At 43.4% G+C, this 17500-nt stretch overlaps 3 protein-coding genes across 3 annotated transcripts in view; 2 read left to right on the forward strand and 1 right to left on the reverse strand.

Annotated features, from left to right (window-relative positions):
- Positions 1-11269, forward strand: part of itga4 (integrin alpha 4) — a 30299-nt gene extending 19030 nt beyond the window's left edge. The window contains exons 15-28 of the mRNA XM_080412958.1: positions 371-525; positions 1302-1454; positions 1680-1756; positions 3194-3335; positions 3523-3597; positions 3696-3772; positions 3984-4073; positions 4464-4551; positions 4746-4853; positions 6233-6358; positions 7028-7153; positions 7600-7698; positions 8380-8499; positions 9228-11269. Coding sequence (XP_080269084.1) covers positions 371-525; positions 1302-1454; positions 1680-1756; positions 3194-3335; positions 3523-3597; positions 3696-3772; positions 3984-4073; positions 4464-4551; positions 4746-4853; positions 6233-6358; positions 7028-7153; positions 7600-7698; positions 8380-8499; positions 9228-9329 — 1538 coding nt within the window. The 3' untranslated portion in view covers positions 9330-11269. The remainder of the gene's footprint in view (positions 1-370; positions 526-1301; positions 1455-1679; positions 1757-3193; positions 3336-3522; positions 3598-3695; positions 3773-3983; positions 4074-4463; positions 4552-4745; positions 4854-6232; positions 6359-7027; positions 7154-7599; positions 7699-8379; positions 8500-9227) is intronic.
- Positions 11270-12317: 1048 nt separating this feature from the next.
- LOC308106202 (phosphoacetylglucosamine mutase-like) lies at positions 12318-13955 on the forward strand (the record flags this gene model as incomplete). The annotated part of the gene is made up of 1 exon (XM_080457259.1): positions 12318-13955. The coding sequence occupies one exon, from the start codon at positions 12318-12320 to the stop codon at positions 13953-13955; it is 1638 nt and encodes a 545-aa protein (XP_080313385.1).
- A 1248-nt stretch (positions 13956-15203) lies between these two features.
- Positions 15204-17500, reverse strand: part of cerkl (CERK like autophagy regulator) — a gene marked incomplete at its 5' end in the record, with an annotated part of 43350 nt that continues 41053 nt past the window's right edge. The window contains 2 exons of the mRNA XM_080457260.1: positions 15204-15311; positions 15944-16146. Coding sequence (XP_080313386.1) covers positions 15230-15311; positions 15944-16146 — 285 coding nt within the window. The 3' untranslated portion in view covers positions 15204-15229. The remainder of the gene's footprint in view (positions 15312-15943; positions 16147-17500) is intronic.

A 17500-nucleotide genomic window follows, 5' to 3' on the forward strand; every position in this document is an offset into this window, starting at 1 on the left:
GTCAGTACAAGGTCAGTACCAGTTCCTGTTAACTGGCTGTATAGGCTTCTGTAAAGGAGTGCGTTATTCGTCAATGCATGACTTAATGTTCAACTACGAACATTTCATTTAATTTGACGACAAACACAAGTTACACTTCACCACTGTTTAGGCTGTAATGTGTAGATTGTGCTTTTATCTTTTATCTTGTGGACAGACAGATAGACAGACAGACAGACAGACAGACAGACAGACAGACAGACCTTTATTGATCCCCGTGGAGAACTTCAGGTGTCATGGCAGAACTGCAGTTAATCATGAAAGAAAAAAACTAATCATATCTCCTCTCCTCTCCTCTCCTCTCCTCTCCTCTCCTCTCCTCTCCTCATAGACATCCATTATAATCTTACAGCCGATGTCCTTCATAAGGCTGCGTTCCCTCACCGATTCTATTTCCATGGTAACGGATCATCCAACAGCACGACAGGCCGCATCCGAATGCGCCTGGATCAGCTCAACTGCGCGCAACATCTCACCTACCTGACGGTAGGTCACACACACACACACACACAGTAACTAAGTAACTAAGCGTACAATTTTAATTATGTCAAACTCAGAAGAAAAACTTCACTAACTTGAATATGTGTAGAAGTACTTAATACGTATACTGTATGATAAAGATAAATGACATTTATTGATTAGGTTAGATCTTTGTCTATAGAGAACTGAAGTCTGACATCACTGCCACTAGAGGCCGCTATCCCACTGGGTCATAACCCCTGAGTAATGTTGTCCCCTTTAAAATACCATAGGCTCTCAATAGCATTGCAGCATATAAGAATTGTGTTAAAAAAAATAAACAAATGATCATTTGGATATGAAGCATCAACTGACAGTGAAAAAGCATTCATTTCTCTTCAACTCTCCAAACGTAGACGTTATCAAATGTAACTCAATATCATAACCGACACAGAGTCACCTGACAGAATCGCTGGGCCGATTTTTGTATTTTTTTTAACACAGTTCTTATACGACGAGATGCTAAGATTACCCTATGGTACTTTCAATAGAAAAAAATACTTCGATACCAACATAAGATATGATACATAACAGCAATACATCAACCACACTGCATGCAAGCATTGGATAATGTGGATACGTTATTCATAAAATAAATCATTTATTTTTCATAGTCTGTATTTTTGCACATACAAGAAATGACTTGGCAACACATATTAACAAATATTAACTATGTATCACTATATACCGTTTGATATATCAGTTTCTATTCTTCATGACTCTCCTCTCCTCTCCTCTCACAGCGAGAAGTGAGAGACATCTATACTCCCGTCCAGTTCGAGGCCTCCTATTGGCTAAGACAGCCGTCCGTCAGCAGGTCCAGCTCTAGAAGTTTACGCTCATTAAAACCCATTTTACAGCAAAGACCTGGAAACACACACACTGTCACCAACCAGGTCTGTCCATCTGTCTATCTCTCTGACTGTATCTCTCTTAACTATCTTTCCATTAATTGTAGAATGCACTGAGAGATATATATGCATTTCTCTGTTTGAAATGAAAATTCTGATCAACATATATATAAGTTCTTCAAAATGTGGAAAAAAAGGTTTTAATAGAACCATGACTTCTGTCTTCTTGTCCCTCTGTCTGTCTGATAAATGTCTCTCGCTCTCTTTCAGACAACGTTTTCCAGGTTTTGTTTGGAGGTCAACTGTTCAACCAACTTGCAACTTTCATCCCAGCTAGTGCTACCACAGTATGTTTACATGCGAACGCACACATTCACGAAAACATAAAAAAGTTGAACAGCAATGAAGTTTCAATTGCGCTGCCAATTTCGTTGTCACTGTGTGAGTCAGTAAGTGTAGGACCCAAATGCAGGACGAGAGCCAGAGGCAGGGAAATTCTAATTCAATACAGGAGGAGCAGGCAAAATGTCCAGGCACAGGAAAAGTCCCAAGACACTTAAGGCAGTCAGAACTCAAGGAACACAAGGACATTTACAACAAGATGGGGTCTGGGAACATACGCTGGGAAACACACTAGGAGGAGGCATGAGTTCTTAAACTAGTGGTACAAGCAGCCTACATACAACTGACTGACAAATGTAACAGGGAACGGGGGTATAAGTACACACAAGCTAACTAGTCACAGGTGAACATGACTACAATAAACACATGATAGGCTAGAACCAACAGGGTCAACTAGCCACAGCTGGACACAATGGGTCATTAACACACGATAGTTCAGTCAAGACCTATGGTCAAGACAGGCAACAGCTACTAGGGAAGACAGGAAACACTAAGATGATACTTCAAAATAAAAGGCACATACTGTAAGTGTACCGTAAAACCCCAACTGTGTCTAAGAAATTAGACAAATTACTTCAGAATAAAGGAACACAAATGTAAAGTAAAGAAACAAGGAACACAACAAGACAACACAACAGGGAGACAGAACAGGACACAGATTATGACATGATTCATCCAATCAGGAGACTGTATCCATTTATCCATTTTATAGTGTTCCGGTTACATTTTTTCTGATCATTCATTTGTTTAACCACTTTCAATTTCACTTCTTTATCCTGTATGCTTGGAGACCTGCTATTCTCACTATTTCTGCATGACCTTGTGTGATAAATTATAAAATAATGCTTATGTGGTTTAATATATACATATAAAAATATATGTGCATATATATTTGCATCCAACTTTGTCGAGCGTCTACACAAACACAATTGGCCCGTGTTCGGGGGAGGGAAGTCGGGCAAGGAGGGTGATAATGGTCATTTCATGTGCTCCTACGGGCTCCGGCGGCACATGTCAGCGGGGAGTGTTGGGCCGGAGGAGTAGGATGAAGGCTCTACGTCCTCCTGGTGGGGGCTCCTCACTGGCAGGAGAGTCTGTAGGATACAACAGCAGTGACACAGAAATGTGTGTGGGGAGGAATTAATTGAAATAACCACTAAATTGGGGAGAAAAAGCGGTTAAAAAAAATTGCCTACTCAAAAATAGGCAAAAATAAATGTCTTAGTGATGTATGCATGTATGCTGTAGGAACCTGTCTTACTGAGGTATGTAGGCCTATGCTGTAGGAACCTGTCTTACTGATGTATGTATGCTGTAGGAACCTGTCTTACTGATGTGTGTATGCTGTAGGAACCTGTCTTACTGATGTATGTACGCTTTAGGAACCAGTCATACTTTGCGTTGGGAAACGGGAAGAGCATTCTGTTGAAGACGTTGTTGGCAAACTCAGGAGACGACGCCTTCCTGCCCAGACTGTCGCTGCGCTTCCCTACACATATCCATTACATCAAAGTACTGCAAAGTGTAAGTACTTTTTACTACCAACAACAAACTCCTGTAATTAGACCAGAATAGTAGCCTACTGTGGATGTGTGACGTTCACTCATGCCTGTGTGTGTGTGTGTGTGTGTGTGTGTGTGTGTGTGTGTGTGTGTGTGTGTGTGTGTGTGTGTGTGTGTGTGTGTGTGTGTGTGTGTGTGTGTGTGTGCAGGAAGTAAGCTGCGATGTTTCTGAAGGAGGAGTTGACTGCAGCATCTCCAGTCTGTCTCTACCTGCTCATACCGAGGTACGGCCAACCAATCACAACATAGCCAGCTCCTATTGAACCAAACACAGTTAATACAAAGTGACTTACTACGTACTTCTACTTCCTGTTTCCTGCAGCTGAATATCAACTTCCTGTTGGATGTCAACCAGAGCACCTCAGCCGGTGATGTCATCATCTCTGTCAACGCCAGCAGGTAAATCCACTTGTTCAACCAACCAGTGAGTGAGTGAGTGAGTGAGTGAGTGTGTCAGTCAGTCAGTCAGTCAGTCAGTCAGTCAGTCAGTCAGTCAGTCAAGGTCAGGGTCGGTTACATTGTGTTAAGGTAGTGTTAATGTACATTGCTCTCCCTCCTGCACGTGTGTATGTGTACTGTGTAATGTCTAACTCCTCTCCTCTCCTGCCAGTGATAATTATGAGATGGATGAGTATCTCCATGACAACACAGTCTCCCTGGTCCTTCCTCTCAGATATGGAGTTGACATCAACGTTCACGGGTGAGGCTTTGCATTAATACGTTTCAATCAGAAGCTCCCCACTCAAACCAGTGCTTACTGATACGACCTATAGCTCATGTCACTGGTTTGAGTACGGAGCTTTTACACACGGAGAGCGACACAGTGGCTGTGCTCTCGCTTGGATCTGTGAGGTCGCACTCCGCACCTCGTATGAATAGACGCATTTTAAAGCATCTCGTATGCCTGAAACGAGCACAAACGCGACAATTTCGTGTGAGTGCGCCCGCTTCTTATTCCCCCTGTCCCTACGGAACCGCTCGCCTCTCGTTGAAAATGAATTACAAGACACATCAATCGCTCCCCGTGAGTGTTCGCCACATACTTTTATCTGACTCTGTCTGTCTGTCTGTTTGTCTGTTTGTCTGTCAGGTTTGTGTCTCCTACAATGTTCGTGTTTGGAGACGAACAGTCAACTCCTGTTGACTGCTTCTCTGAGAGCTTCAACTTCACATACAAGGTAGTAATACTGCTAATACTCCTAATAATACTGCACATACAATGTAGTATAATATCACTAATGTGTGTGTGTGTGTGTGTGTGTGTGTGTGTGTGTGTGTGTGTGTGTGTGTGTGTGTGTGTGTGTGTGTGTGTGTGTGTGTGTGTGTGTGTGTGTGTGTGTGTGTGTGTGTGTGTGTGTGTGTGTGTGTGTAGGTATTGAACCTGGGTCCCAGCAGGTCTGTGGACAGTGTGTTGGAGATTGAACTTCCAAAGAGTCTGTCTCCTTACAGCTACAGACTGTTACAGCTCACCGACTGGCAGGTAAATAAGAACTAATAATTATAATCAGAATTCATAGTGTGTAGTAAACCTCACACTCCTGTTGGTTAGGCTTAACCAGGGACGATTAAGACTCACAGGCCCCCTGCAGCCATTTATCCCCCCCCCCCCTCTACCCAGAATAGGCGGTCAAGTGGGCACGCAAACACTGTGTTCTGGTTGTAAGGCATTTGTTGGTCAAGAAAGCACCTGTAGCACACTATTTGATCTGTCGGTGGTGCACTGTAGCCTGGTAAACCCTCCCTCCGGAAATCTCATTTTTTTGATTCCTGGAGTGAGTCTGGCCTGATCCGCCTTTCTGTAATATTGGCTGTGCTGGAGTTGGGCGGGAGTAATACCGTTGACTGACAACCCCTTCAGCCAATGATAATTTTTCCCCTTCAGCCAATCAGCAGTTCACCAGTCTAATGTGACGCAACGAGACCTTTGAGACGATCCATGCCCAAAATGGGTTGCCTTATTCGGATACATGGGTGTCACTGCCCGCCCCTACCGGTTCTCTACATTTTTATTTTTAAATAGGCTTTGTCATGATTAATTGACCACATATATGAAGTTAAACAACTAAATTCTATCCAAACGATATCTTATAAGTAAATTCCGTGCCTCAAAATAGAAGTTAGAGAGCTTTTTGAAGTAAAAAAATTGCGGAGAAAATAGCGCACAAGAAAAAGATGGCTGCCGTTCGTGTTTTGGGCTCACTCGAACTCGCCACCTGATTGGCCAACGTAAGCTGTCAATCACAGAACAATGAGCGACGACGCTGATAGGCGCGGACGTTTGGCATACACAGCCAATATTGCAGAGAGGCGGTTCATGCCAGACTCACTCCAGGAATCAAATAGAAATGAGATTTCCGGAGGGAGGGTTTACCAGGCTAGGTGCACTGTAGGTGAGTGAATATAAAAGCCAAACACAGCCTAGCGTTGGCTATATATTTTATTTTCTGCCCAAAAAATGGATTTTACACAAAAGGTGGGTTCTGAGAAAAAGCTAAAACTGCTTTTTTATAAAACAGTTTTTAGACCTTGCACGTTACTGGACGTTTCTGTCTATAGGAATAACACTGCGATAACTCGCTAACGCTCTGGACCAGAGCTACAGGCTGCCCAAAGGCCCCTGATCATAGATGTAGGCCCCAGGGCACTGGCCCCCCTAGCATCCGGGGTGAATGTTTGGCGAAAATAGCAGATCTATAAAAGCTCACAATAACTTTGTAGATATTAGCTTGTAGATGTTATCATTCATGGGAGTGACGTAATTAAACAGCAGTATAGATTGTGAACGTTAATAAAGTTGATTAACTGTCTGTCTGTCTGTCTGTCTGTCTGTCTGTCTGTCTGTCTGTCCTGTCTCTCCAGTCCTCCCAGGGCCAGTGTTACATCAGTAACCAGACAGCGACAGTAGAAGAAGAGTGTGACCTCCCAGGAGTCTCCGTCCTCAAACAGATTATATTTTATTTCAGTAAAACAACCACACGCAGAATGGTAAACACACACGCACGCACGCGCACATATAACCTTTTCTTAATTGTAAGCCAAACTCTAAAAATCTTTGAGGATCAGCATAACACAAGTATATTCAACATGATTGTTAACACATTCCATGCCAGAGTTTAATATCATAATGTACTCACCAGTGCCAGCGATTTATTGTTGTTTTTTTGTTTTTTTCACCTCGCCACAGACCTGTTTGTAGACACACAGGGTAGCTGTGTGAGTGGCCCAGAGAAGAAATTTTCAATCGGCGACATTCCATTTTGCAGTAGTCGCAGTTTAAACAGCGTTCAGCGCGGAGAAAAACAACACCGAGATAATGGCGATAATCTTCGATTGACATTCATTTCCGTTTCCGGTGTGCTACAATGAAATGTGTCACTGCGAGAGAGGCCTACAATGAAATGTGTCACTGCGAGAAAAAAAAAAAAAAAAGATTTACGCGACTGGCACACTGTGCTGTTATTTAGGTTTGCGTAGAACTACGCGATTGCCTGGCACGCAATGTGTTAAGGTTTTATCAATTCGATTAAAGTTGTATAGATTTTTTTTTTAAGGTAGGTTATTCATGTTAATTATAAATAATAGTTTGTTTCAGATGTTTTTCAGGGTCATATTTTACTTAACACTGTGTGTGTGTGTGTGTGTGTGTGTGTGTAGTTCTGTGGTCGTCAGGACATCCTGTGTGAACGTTTGGTGTGTTACCTCGGCAACCTGGAGTCGGGAAAGGAGGCGACCGTCCAAATCACGACTAAACTAAACCCTACAGTACTACTTCAGTACCCGGTATAGTACTACATTACTACCACCACCACTACTACTACTACTACTTCTACATATAACCATCGATCGGATTATTGGTTCCATCACAATTGATTGGTGACCATGCAGACAGACCGTGGTCATTTGTTCTCATATTTTTGTTTCTTAGGCTTGTTTTTCTTGACCACAATGTGAATAATCTTACCTGGTATCCTATAGTTTCAATGTACAGATTATTATTTTGGCAGTATATTGTTTAGACTGATGCGGTTTACCTGAGATTCATGTTTACTGAGGCACTACGCTGTCTGTCATACAATCTATGTATGTATTTACCTTGCTTATTGTAAGTCATTCTGGATGCGAGTGCCTGCTAAATGCCTACATTGTAAATTGATAAAACCTGTTATTCATATGAGATGAAAACCATTAATATGAAATGTGTGTGTGTGTGTGTGTGTGTCTCTCAGGGTCGTCATGGTATCATGGTTCTTGAGAGTATAGCAGTCATGACGTCTCCCACAGAGGATGAACACACCATCCTCACACACACACTCCCTCTGGCACAGGTACATGCTTCTATGTTGTTCTGCTATGCTCAGTGTTGTATTTCTAGCTTCTATGTGTTGTTTTTCTAGCTTCTATGTGTCGTATTGCTAGCTTCTATGTGTCGTGTTTATAGCTTCTATGTGTCGTATTTCTAGCTTCTATGTGTCATATTTTTGAGCGGTGTAGCCGCTCCTATAAGTGGGGTTGGGGTCGCTGTACTGTGATTGGCTGATAAGTATTCATACCCTTTGCTCAGTACTGTGATTGGCTAGCGAGACGCATGATGAAATTCATAACCTGAGCTTCCATCACTGTGATATACACCGCTCATTTCACACTGGGTGTGATTTCTAGCTTCTATGTGTCGTATTTGTAGCTTCTATGTGTTATATTTCTAGCTTCTATGTGTCGTATTCCTAGCTTCTGTGCCGTATTTCTAGATTACATGTTGTGTTTCTAGCTTCTATGTGTTGTTGTTCTAGGTTCTATATGTCGCTGTCGGGCAAAAACCTCATGTCCTCTGATCAGAGGTAGCAGATCCACAAGCTCGAAAGCTTTTGAGCTTATCGATCTGCTACTTTTGATGCTTTTGAATTTGAATCCTGAAAAGTAACAGTTTTGGACATAATATGAGGTTTCCACCCGACAGAGACGATAATGTTGTTGTTCTAAGTTGTCCGTTCTGTGTGTTGTGTTTCTAGGTTGTGGTGGAGGCTCATTTCAACCAGAAACCGCCGGCAGCTGTTGAAATCTTCATCATCCTCGTCAGTTTGATCATTGGCCTCCTCATCCTCACTGGTCTCATCTACTGTCTGTGGAAGGTAACGTTACACAACACTGCATACTAGGGCTGACACTATCCATTGTTATTTTGTAGCGATTATTCTATCAATCGCTTTTTTTGATTAATCATATAATCGAGAACCATGTTTTTGTGATGATTTGTTATCTTTTTTATCGACGGGATATGTTTCTTTCCAATATGGCTGCTGTGCATAGAGCCTATTGACTCAGTCTGTCAGGAGGGACATAAAAAGTACACATTGTAAACCCACCAGTGGGCCGGAGCCCTCTGGTGGGCCGTGAGGATATTGCAAGTGGGACCCAAAATCATTGCCAAAACGCTAAGATGTTGATGATGATATACAGTAGCATTTATATATTCTTTCTTTTTAAATGTAAAAAAAATAAGAACATAATTCATGGTGTATTCAGTGTGTTTTCATTGTGATAGCGATAAATAGGAACTTAGCGTGTACTACGTTAGTTCCATCGATCCAAGCCGGAACACGATCGACTGATTGATCATTACAATAAACGTGCTCTGAAAATGCACGCGGCACACCCATCTGACCACTTAACACGGCAATGTTAAGTGGACAGATGGGTGGGCTGCCCTGATCCAGAAGAGGTTCGGAACCACTGATCTAACGTAACAATAACAGAGATAAACACTAAACAGTGATGCTCTTCACCAATGTTCTGTTGAAATTAATGTCTGTCTGTCTGTCTGTCTGTCTGTCTGTCTTTGTCTTTGTCTTTCTATCAGGCTGGTTTCTTTAAGAGACAACACCAGAAGACAGACGATGACTTCAAAAGAGAAAGCTGGGACTATGTCTCTAAAATGGACAAAACGGAGAGCTCCTCCTAACACGCACACGCACACGCACACACACACACACACACACACACACACACACACACACACACACACACACACACACACACACAACCATGTGTAGACTGACGGAACAGATACATGAATTCATGGATAGATACAGAGAACTAAAGATGAACAAGAGATACGAATGGAAGGCGGGACCAATCATAGCGGCCCAGGATCATTCAGGAAGTGTCAACACACCGTGACAGACGGGGTCTAGAATCACTGTTCTAGAACAAACTCGGACAGGGTCTACAAACCCGGGCAGGGCCTAGAACCCGGACAGTTGTCTAGAACCCGGACAGGGCCTAGAACCCGGACAGGGTCTAGAACCCGGACAGTTGTCTAGAACCCGGAGAGGGCCTAGAACCCGGACAGGGTCTAGAACCCGGACAGTTGTCTAGAACCCGGCCAGGGTCTAGAACCCGGACAGGGTCTGTGCCCGGTTGCATGGAAAACCTGGTGCGTTCATGTAGTTTCTTCTTTTGCATTTCTTTTGGCGTGGTTGCAACCTCTCTTCTATTCCTCTCGCCTAAACATGAATAATTATGATGCATTATTTCACCGTAGATTAACACAGCTATTATGTACAGTCATCTTTCATCGATTAGCAGCAGATAATACTTTTTGAGTGGTGCTAGCCACTCCAAGGACTGACTTTGTGTGTCTGTCTGTCTGTCCGTCCGTCCGTCCGTATGAGCACGGCCTCAACAGCTGCAGCTGATTGCAACACAAAGATGCAACCAGTTACACTAATTAACTCATCAAAGGCACCACTCTCTTCACACTGGGTGTGATTTTTTAATACACCCGTACATCACATGCACACTTATCAACACACAGCTGTATGGTGCTATCCAGTGATTCTCAACCTGCGGGCCGGGGACCACGGGTCGGCCGCGAGGGTATTGCAAGTGGGCCCTAAAAAAAAAACATTATGAATTTGGTATGGTATGTTTTCATTGTGATCAATTGGAACTTTTTAAGTATATTAATCGGAACACAGTCGATTGATTGATCATTAAAATAAACATGCTCTGAAAATGCACGCGGCCCACCACCCTATCTGACCACTCAACATGGCAGCCTATCGGGTTGAGAACCACTGTTGTTAACTATTGTTTGTAGTTTATGAAATGTTTTGTGTTTGAGTCTTTATTTAATGTGACTTTTATTTAAAAAAGATGATGAAAAAAGTGATCTCACTGACTGCCTGTCCTACTGACTGCCTGTCTTACTGACTACCTGTCTTACTGCCTTGTCTGTGTCCGGCAGGTTCATTATGGAATGAGGTATTAGAGCAGTGGTTGTCTCCACTGTGGGCCGGGACCCCTATATAGGGGGGGAAATAGCTGATCTACAAGGTCACTTTCGAGCTTGTAGATCGGCTATTTTCACAATATTTATCTGTGGGAACTGAGTCAACTCCTACATTCCAAGTGCTTGTCAGGGTGGGGGGTCCCCGGTTAAAATATGATTATTTTGGTGGGCTGAAAAGGTTGAGAACCACCGTATTAGAGATCAGTTATACCACAGTGAACCATTTACTGTCTGTCTGTCTGTCTGTCTGTCTGTCTGTCTGTCTGTCTGTCTGTCTGTCTGTCTCTCTGGAAGAGAAATGTTTCTAAGAGGAAAGCGCAATCTTTGCGTGTTGCATTGTTGCTTCCATCACACTCTTTTGTAAATGAAGTAATTTTGTAAATGAAAGTTATTTTATTTTATTTCCTGTAGATAATTGTGTGGACAAACAATGTGTTTTGGTTTAATTGGTCTAATTGTGCACTGGAATGTTGCTGAAGATTTATTGATGCTTTTAATAATAAAATCATTTTTTTATTTAAATGCTTGCATTATTGTCTCACTTTTAGTCACGGGAGGAGGAGCATGTTATATTATAATACTTAAAAATAAATAAATAAATTAATAAAGATAGTCATGACATTATAATGGGGGGGGGGACAAGCCCCAGTCAATTTACAATTCAAGCATTTAGCAGATATGCACTTTATCAAGAGCAAAGTGAGGGAATGGAGGTCGGATAGGCCAACTAGGCTCTATGCACAGCAGTCTATCTCGTATACCTGTATATCAGCATGAAATTGGCACGTCTTTCTTGCTTCCTTCAAAGGTGTTACCAATGATAATTCCAGTCAGTCATCACTTCTACACAGAACCATACAGGACAGTGACACTACATTCTACTTTCTAACCAAGGTGACAACTAAACATTTAATCAACGTAATAATAATGGTAATAATTAATAATAAATATAATATAATAATAATAATTTAAAAAATAAAACAAAAATAATAATAACTAGAAAATGTGCTCCTCGGAGCACAGGTCTCCGCCAGGTGAGTACTGTTCCTGATTAATCCTGTCTTACCTATTTATATTACATATTGTCACGTATCACGTGAAGCTTGACCAATGTTAGCTTGGCTGAGACGGACACACACACATACATATTCACGTGTCACGTGAAGCTTGACCGATGTTAGCTTGGCTGAGACAGACACACACACGGAGGGTAAAACATACTCTCCACCATGCCTTCGGCCTGGCGGAGACAATAATGGTAATAATAATAGCTAACAGGGTATAATAATAGTAGCCATTAGGGTCATTAATAATTAAAAAGATGATAATCGCTACTCATTTTATACTATCAATCAATGGAGGCAAATATGGAGCTTTTGAAACTCCATATTTGGACCTCAAAATGACGTCAGTACTTGGAGGTAAATATGACGTCACAGTGAGCCCACACTGTTTCTTCAGAAACACAACCACATTATGCGTTGTATCATGCTGCAGGTGAGTGAGTGATGCTGGCCGTTGTTGACACCCCAGGATTGCACCTTGCAGATTTTGGAAATGTCATTACAGGCATGATTTTCAAAAGAAGTGGAAATAGACTATATACAAGCAGATCAGTAGACAGGACAGTCAGGAATCGTCATTCACCAGGCCACAATGTCCCAGTTTGAGAACGTATCCCAGAAGTCCCTGCTGCATCCAAAGCCAGCAGGGCTGGTTTTGCAGTACGGTACTTCCGGCTTCAGAACCGACGCGGGACAACTGGCCCACGTCCTGTTCCGAATGGGCCTGCTGGCCGCGCTCAGGTCCAAGAAGACCCGAGCCACCGTTGGAGTCATGGTCACTGCGTCCCACAACCCAGAGGAGGACAACGGAGTGAAGCTGGTTGACCCTATGGGGGAGATGGTGACAGTGGCATGGGAGGTTTATGCCACCCAGCTGGCCAACTCGGAGCAGGACCACCTGCTCAGTGCTCTGAGGGACATCACAGAGACAGAGGTCATCGACATGTCCCAGGAAGCTAGCGTCTTTGTGGGCAGAGACACCAGGAGCAGTGGTGTCACTCTGTCACAGGCTGTGTTGGATGGAGTGTCTGCCCTTGGTGGTCTCAGCAAAGACTATGGCTTGGTGACCACTCCACAGCTCCACTACATGGTGCGCTGTCAGAACACGCAGGGCGGCTACGGAGAGGCCACGGTGGAGGGATACTACCGTAAACTGTCCCAGGCGTTCATTCAGTTCACCCGGTATGCACCGAAACGCACAGACGAGCAGAAGCGCCTGTCGCTGGACGGAGCTAACGGCGTCGGGGCCCTGAAGGTGCGGGAGATGGAGGCACACCTGAAGAAGGAACTTCAGATATCCCTCTTCAACGACGGCACCAGCGGAAAGCTTAATCACCAGTGTGGAGCCGACTATGTCAAAGTGCAACAGCAACCGCCCACAGGTGTTCAGGCGCGTGCGGGGGAGCGTTGCTGCTCGTTCGACGGCGACGCAGACCGTATAGTGTATTACTACAGTGACTCGGACGGACGGTTCCATCTACTGGACGGAGATAAGATAGCTACTCTCATCAGCACCTTCCTCAAAGAGCTACTCGCGCAGGCCGGCCTGGACCTGAAGATAGCGGTGGTGCAGACGGCGTACGCTAACGGCAGCTCAACGCGCTACCTGGAGGACACTGTGAAGGTAACGGTGAGGTGCACCAAGACCGGAGTTAAACACCTCCACTGCGCAGCGCAGGAGTACGACATCGGTGTGTACTTTGAGGCCAACGGCCACGGAACTGTGTTGTTCAGTAAGGTAGCTGAAGGGGAGATCCGCCGGCTAGCCGAGGACCCCGACTCCAACGACGAGAGGAAGAGGGCGACCGCGCTGCTGCAGCACACCGTCGACGTTGTCAACCAGACAGCGGGCGATGCCATTTCCGATATGCTGCTGATCGAGGCTGTACTGGCCCTTACGGGCATGACCGTAGAACAGTGGGACGCCACGTACGCCGACGTACCCAGCAGACAGCTCAAAGTCAAGGTGTCCGATCGCAGGGTGATCGACACAGCGGATGAGGAGAGACGGGTCGTGAGTCCGCCGGGTCTGCAGGAGGCCATCGACAGCCTGGTGAAGAACTGCAAACAGGGACGCTCTTTTGTGCGACCCTCTGGAACCGAGGACGTGGTCAGAGTGTACGCTGAGGCGGAGACACAGGAGGGCGCCGACACCTTGGCACACGAGGTCAGCCTGGCTGTGTATCGACTTGCAGGCGGAGTAGGGGATGAACCCCAACCGGTACTCTAACACACTGATTGTCTATCTTTTTCCTGTCGAGGACCCCCAAATTAGGTATTTGGCCGCTGACCCCAATCTGGAAATAGTTTGTGCCAGGGACCCCCATACATTAACACATTGACCGCCGGGCCCGTAGTTCTACGGGCCGTTAAATCCAACGGTAAAGCGCCGATCCCGTAGCCTACGGGCTGTGGTGCTTTTTCCTTTTTTTCGAAAAAAAAAACTTTTTTCAATTTTCTAGTACGGCACATTTCATTGTAACACCACCGGAAACAGAATTATTTGGGATCCGGTTTTGACGATCACGCCGGCTCCCATTCTAAAGCGCACACTGAGACGCCATTTTCTTCGATTGTAGTTTTTCTCCTCGCTGATCACTGTTTAACATAAACCGTTCTAACTCAAACATGGATGCCCCGTTTGACACGTGGTTTGGACTGGTAGACGCAGGGAGATGTCCGCGATGTTTACAAACAGTGCACAGATCAATCTTAAGGATTTTAACGAGGTCTATGGCGACGTGAAAAAAACAAAAAACAACAATAAAACGTTGGCACTGGTGAGTACATTATGAGATTAACCTCTGGCTGTCAATGTGTTAAATGTTTCAGAAATATCCCATTTTTTTTCTCCCAAGATTATTTTTAAAACAGCAGATGTGATGCGATACGTTGTGAGCTTGTAGATCGGCTATTTTTAAATAGCCGTCGTTAAACTGATTTTGATGCAATCGTTCTCTGGACCCCCAATCTCCACTGTAAAACCCTCAGTGTTATCTCTGAGTTACAGACCCGTAAGGATCCATTTGGACCTCTGGTGGTCCTCTGACCCAACGCAGGTCATTGCAACAATCACCGATCCTGTGAAAAATGAAAATTCGGGACCGGAAATTATTCTAAACTTTCCGCAATTCTGCCAGTAATCGTAATAATTTAATAATAATAAATATATACTAATCATTTATTTTTTCCAAATCTCTTTATTGTCCCCCGCAGGCCTTACATCATTCAAAACAATACCCAATCCCTGCCCCCCACCCATTCACCCACCCTCCGTCACCCACCCACCCTCACTCCGCTCAGGCCTTTATGCCTTTCAAAGGGAAGCAACAAAAATAAAAAATAAAATAAAATAAAAAAGACAAAGGATTGACAAAGAAAGGGTGTCAATGAGAGAGGGCTTGCTTTAAAAAAAAGAAAAATAAGAATTACAGCGTGGATCTGCAAGAAGCTGAATTTCTTCTGATTACCAAGGTGTTCCAGTCTCATTGTAGATCTGTGTTTTCAGATGCAGGAACAGCTAATGCCGGACTCGTCTGCACTCTCCACCTCCGCACCATACAGAGTTATTAGGCTGGAATGAACCCTGAAAACATGCACGCACGCACATGCACATGCACACGCACACGCAAACGCATACACGCACATGCACACGCACACGCACACGCACACACACACACACACGCACACGCACACGCACACGCACACGCACACACACACACACACAGTCATTAGTCAAGCATAATAATAATAATAATAATAATATTTTCTTTAGTTGCTATTTGATTATTGGACCTGTTATCCTATGTTTTTTTTCTTTTCTTTTTACCTCTCCTCCTGCTCTACCGTACATCGATCCTCTCTCTTCTCACAAAATCTACAAATGATGGAGCGCACTCGAAGAAAATAATTTCACCCACTTTTGTACATCTGTAATCCTGTGATGTGACAATAAAGTTCATTCTGATTCTTCTGATTCTAATAATAATAATAATCATCATCATCATCATCATCACATGAAATAAAGCAAAATAAAATCTCATGACTGAAAATGTTATGATTATATTTGTATTATCATTATTATAAACCTCTGTTGCTGCTGTTCTACATACAGCCAACCAGTTGGAAGAAATCGCAGATTGAGGCTTTAACCCTTTGCTTTTATGACATTTCTGAGACCTTTCATGTTTATGGAAGATGAGTCAGCGGTATAATTACCTGACCAGTACTTCGTTGGGTATGCAAATGAGCTCTCCGTCGATGTTCCACGGGAAACTCCTCTCTGAGGACAGGATGGGCGTGGTCTTTGAATCCTCCACTTCCTGGCTGTCCTCGCTCTCCTCCTCCTGCCAGCCAACCGGGAGTCTGGGGCGGAGCTTCACAGCCGCCACGGTGTGCTTCTCCACGAATGGGAAGTCAAACTGCGGAGAGGAGACATGCTAGCCAATCAGAGACAAACTTACTGGACACAGGTATTTAAAAAGAACCATAGCGAGGGTCTGTCGTGCTTAGTCCACTGACCAGTGGTGGAAGAAGTACTCCGATTTTTAATTAAACTAAAAGTAGCAATACCACAATGTAGAAATTAGACTTGAGTAAGAGTACAAAAGTATTGGCGTATCATATGAATATATTATCTAAAAAAAATTAAGTACTTTTTTATTTTCGAATAGTCAACGTATAAACTAGGGCTTAAGTGCTTAATTTATGTTTGGTAATAATAATAAAACTAATAATACTACTAATAATAATAATAATGAACTATTAACAGTAAAAGTCAGTCATCATGAAAGTGTGCATGGTCTGGGCTTTATCTATCCCAGCTGGATTGACCCTGATCCCTCAAAGAGAAATCACATGTTGGGACAGACAGACAGACAGACAGACAGACAGACAGACAGACAGACAGACAGACAGACAGACAGACAGACAGACAGACAGACAGACAGACAGACAGACAGACAGACAGACAGACAGGTATGTCCCTATTGCCAGACCTGTTGTCTGTGACCAGTAACACCCCCAGGGGTCAGTATAGCACCACCAGTATAATGTGACACACACGCACGCACACACAGTGTACACACACACACACACACACACACACACACACACACACACACACACACACACACACACACACACACACACACACACACACACACACACACACACACACACACACACACACACACACGCACACACAGTGTCTGTAAACTTAATATATAAATGTAAATTATAATATATGAATAAATTATAATATTTTCAATTATATATATATATATATATATATATATATATATATATATATATATATATATATATTATATTTACCTCCGGCAAGTCAGTTATAAGAAAGTAACTGCACCACCGGGGGGCGCTATGACCTGATGTGAAGTTTAATTTTGTCATACTCATAAGTGACTTTCTTGCTTACAGTGCATTGCTTGATCCATTTATAACTTCACACACCATGCCAACACAACCATTATGATTGTCTCCCATCATTCATTCATGCATTCATTCATTCATTCATTCATTCATGCATGCATGCATTCATGCATTTATGCATTCATACATTCATTCATTCATACATTTATGCATGCATGCATGCATGCTTACATTCATTCATGCATTCATTCATTCAAGTAGCTACAGTAATGTAATTGCGTAAAGTCCTAATAACAATAACAATGAACAGACAGCAGAGGTTTCATAAGGCTAGGGGTCATGCAACAAGGCTCAGTCAGTGTATATATAGAATATAGGTTAGTT

Source organism: Gymnoscopelus braueri (assembly GCF_963280865.1).
Source record: "Gymnoscopelus braueri genome assembly, chromosome: 18".
NCBI lineage: Eukaryota > Metazoa > Chordata > Actinopteri > Myctophiformes > Myctophidae > Gymnoscopelus > Gymnoscopelus braueri.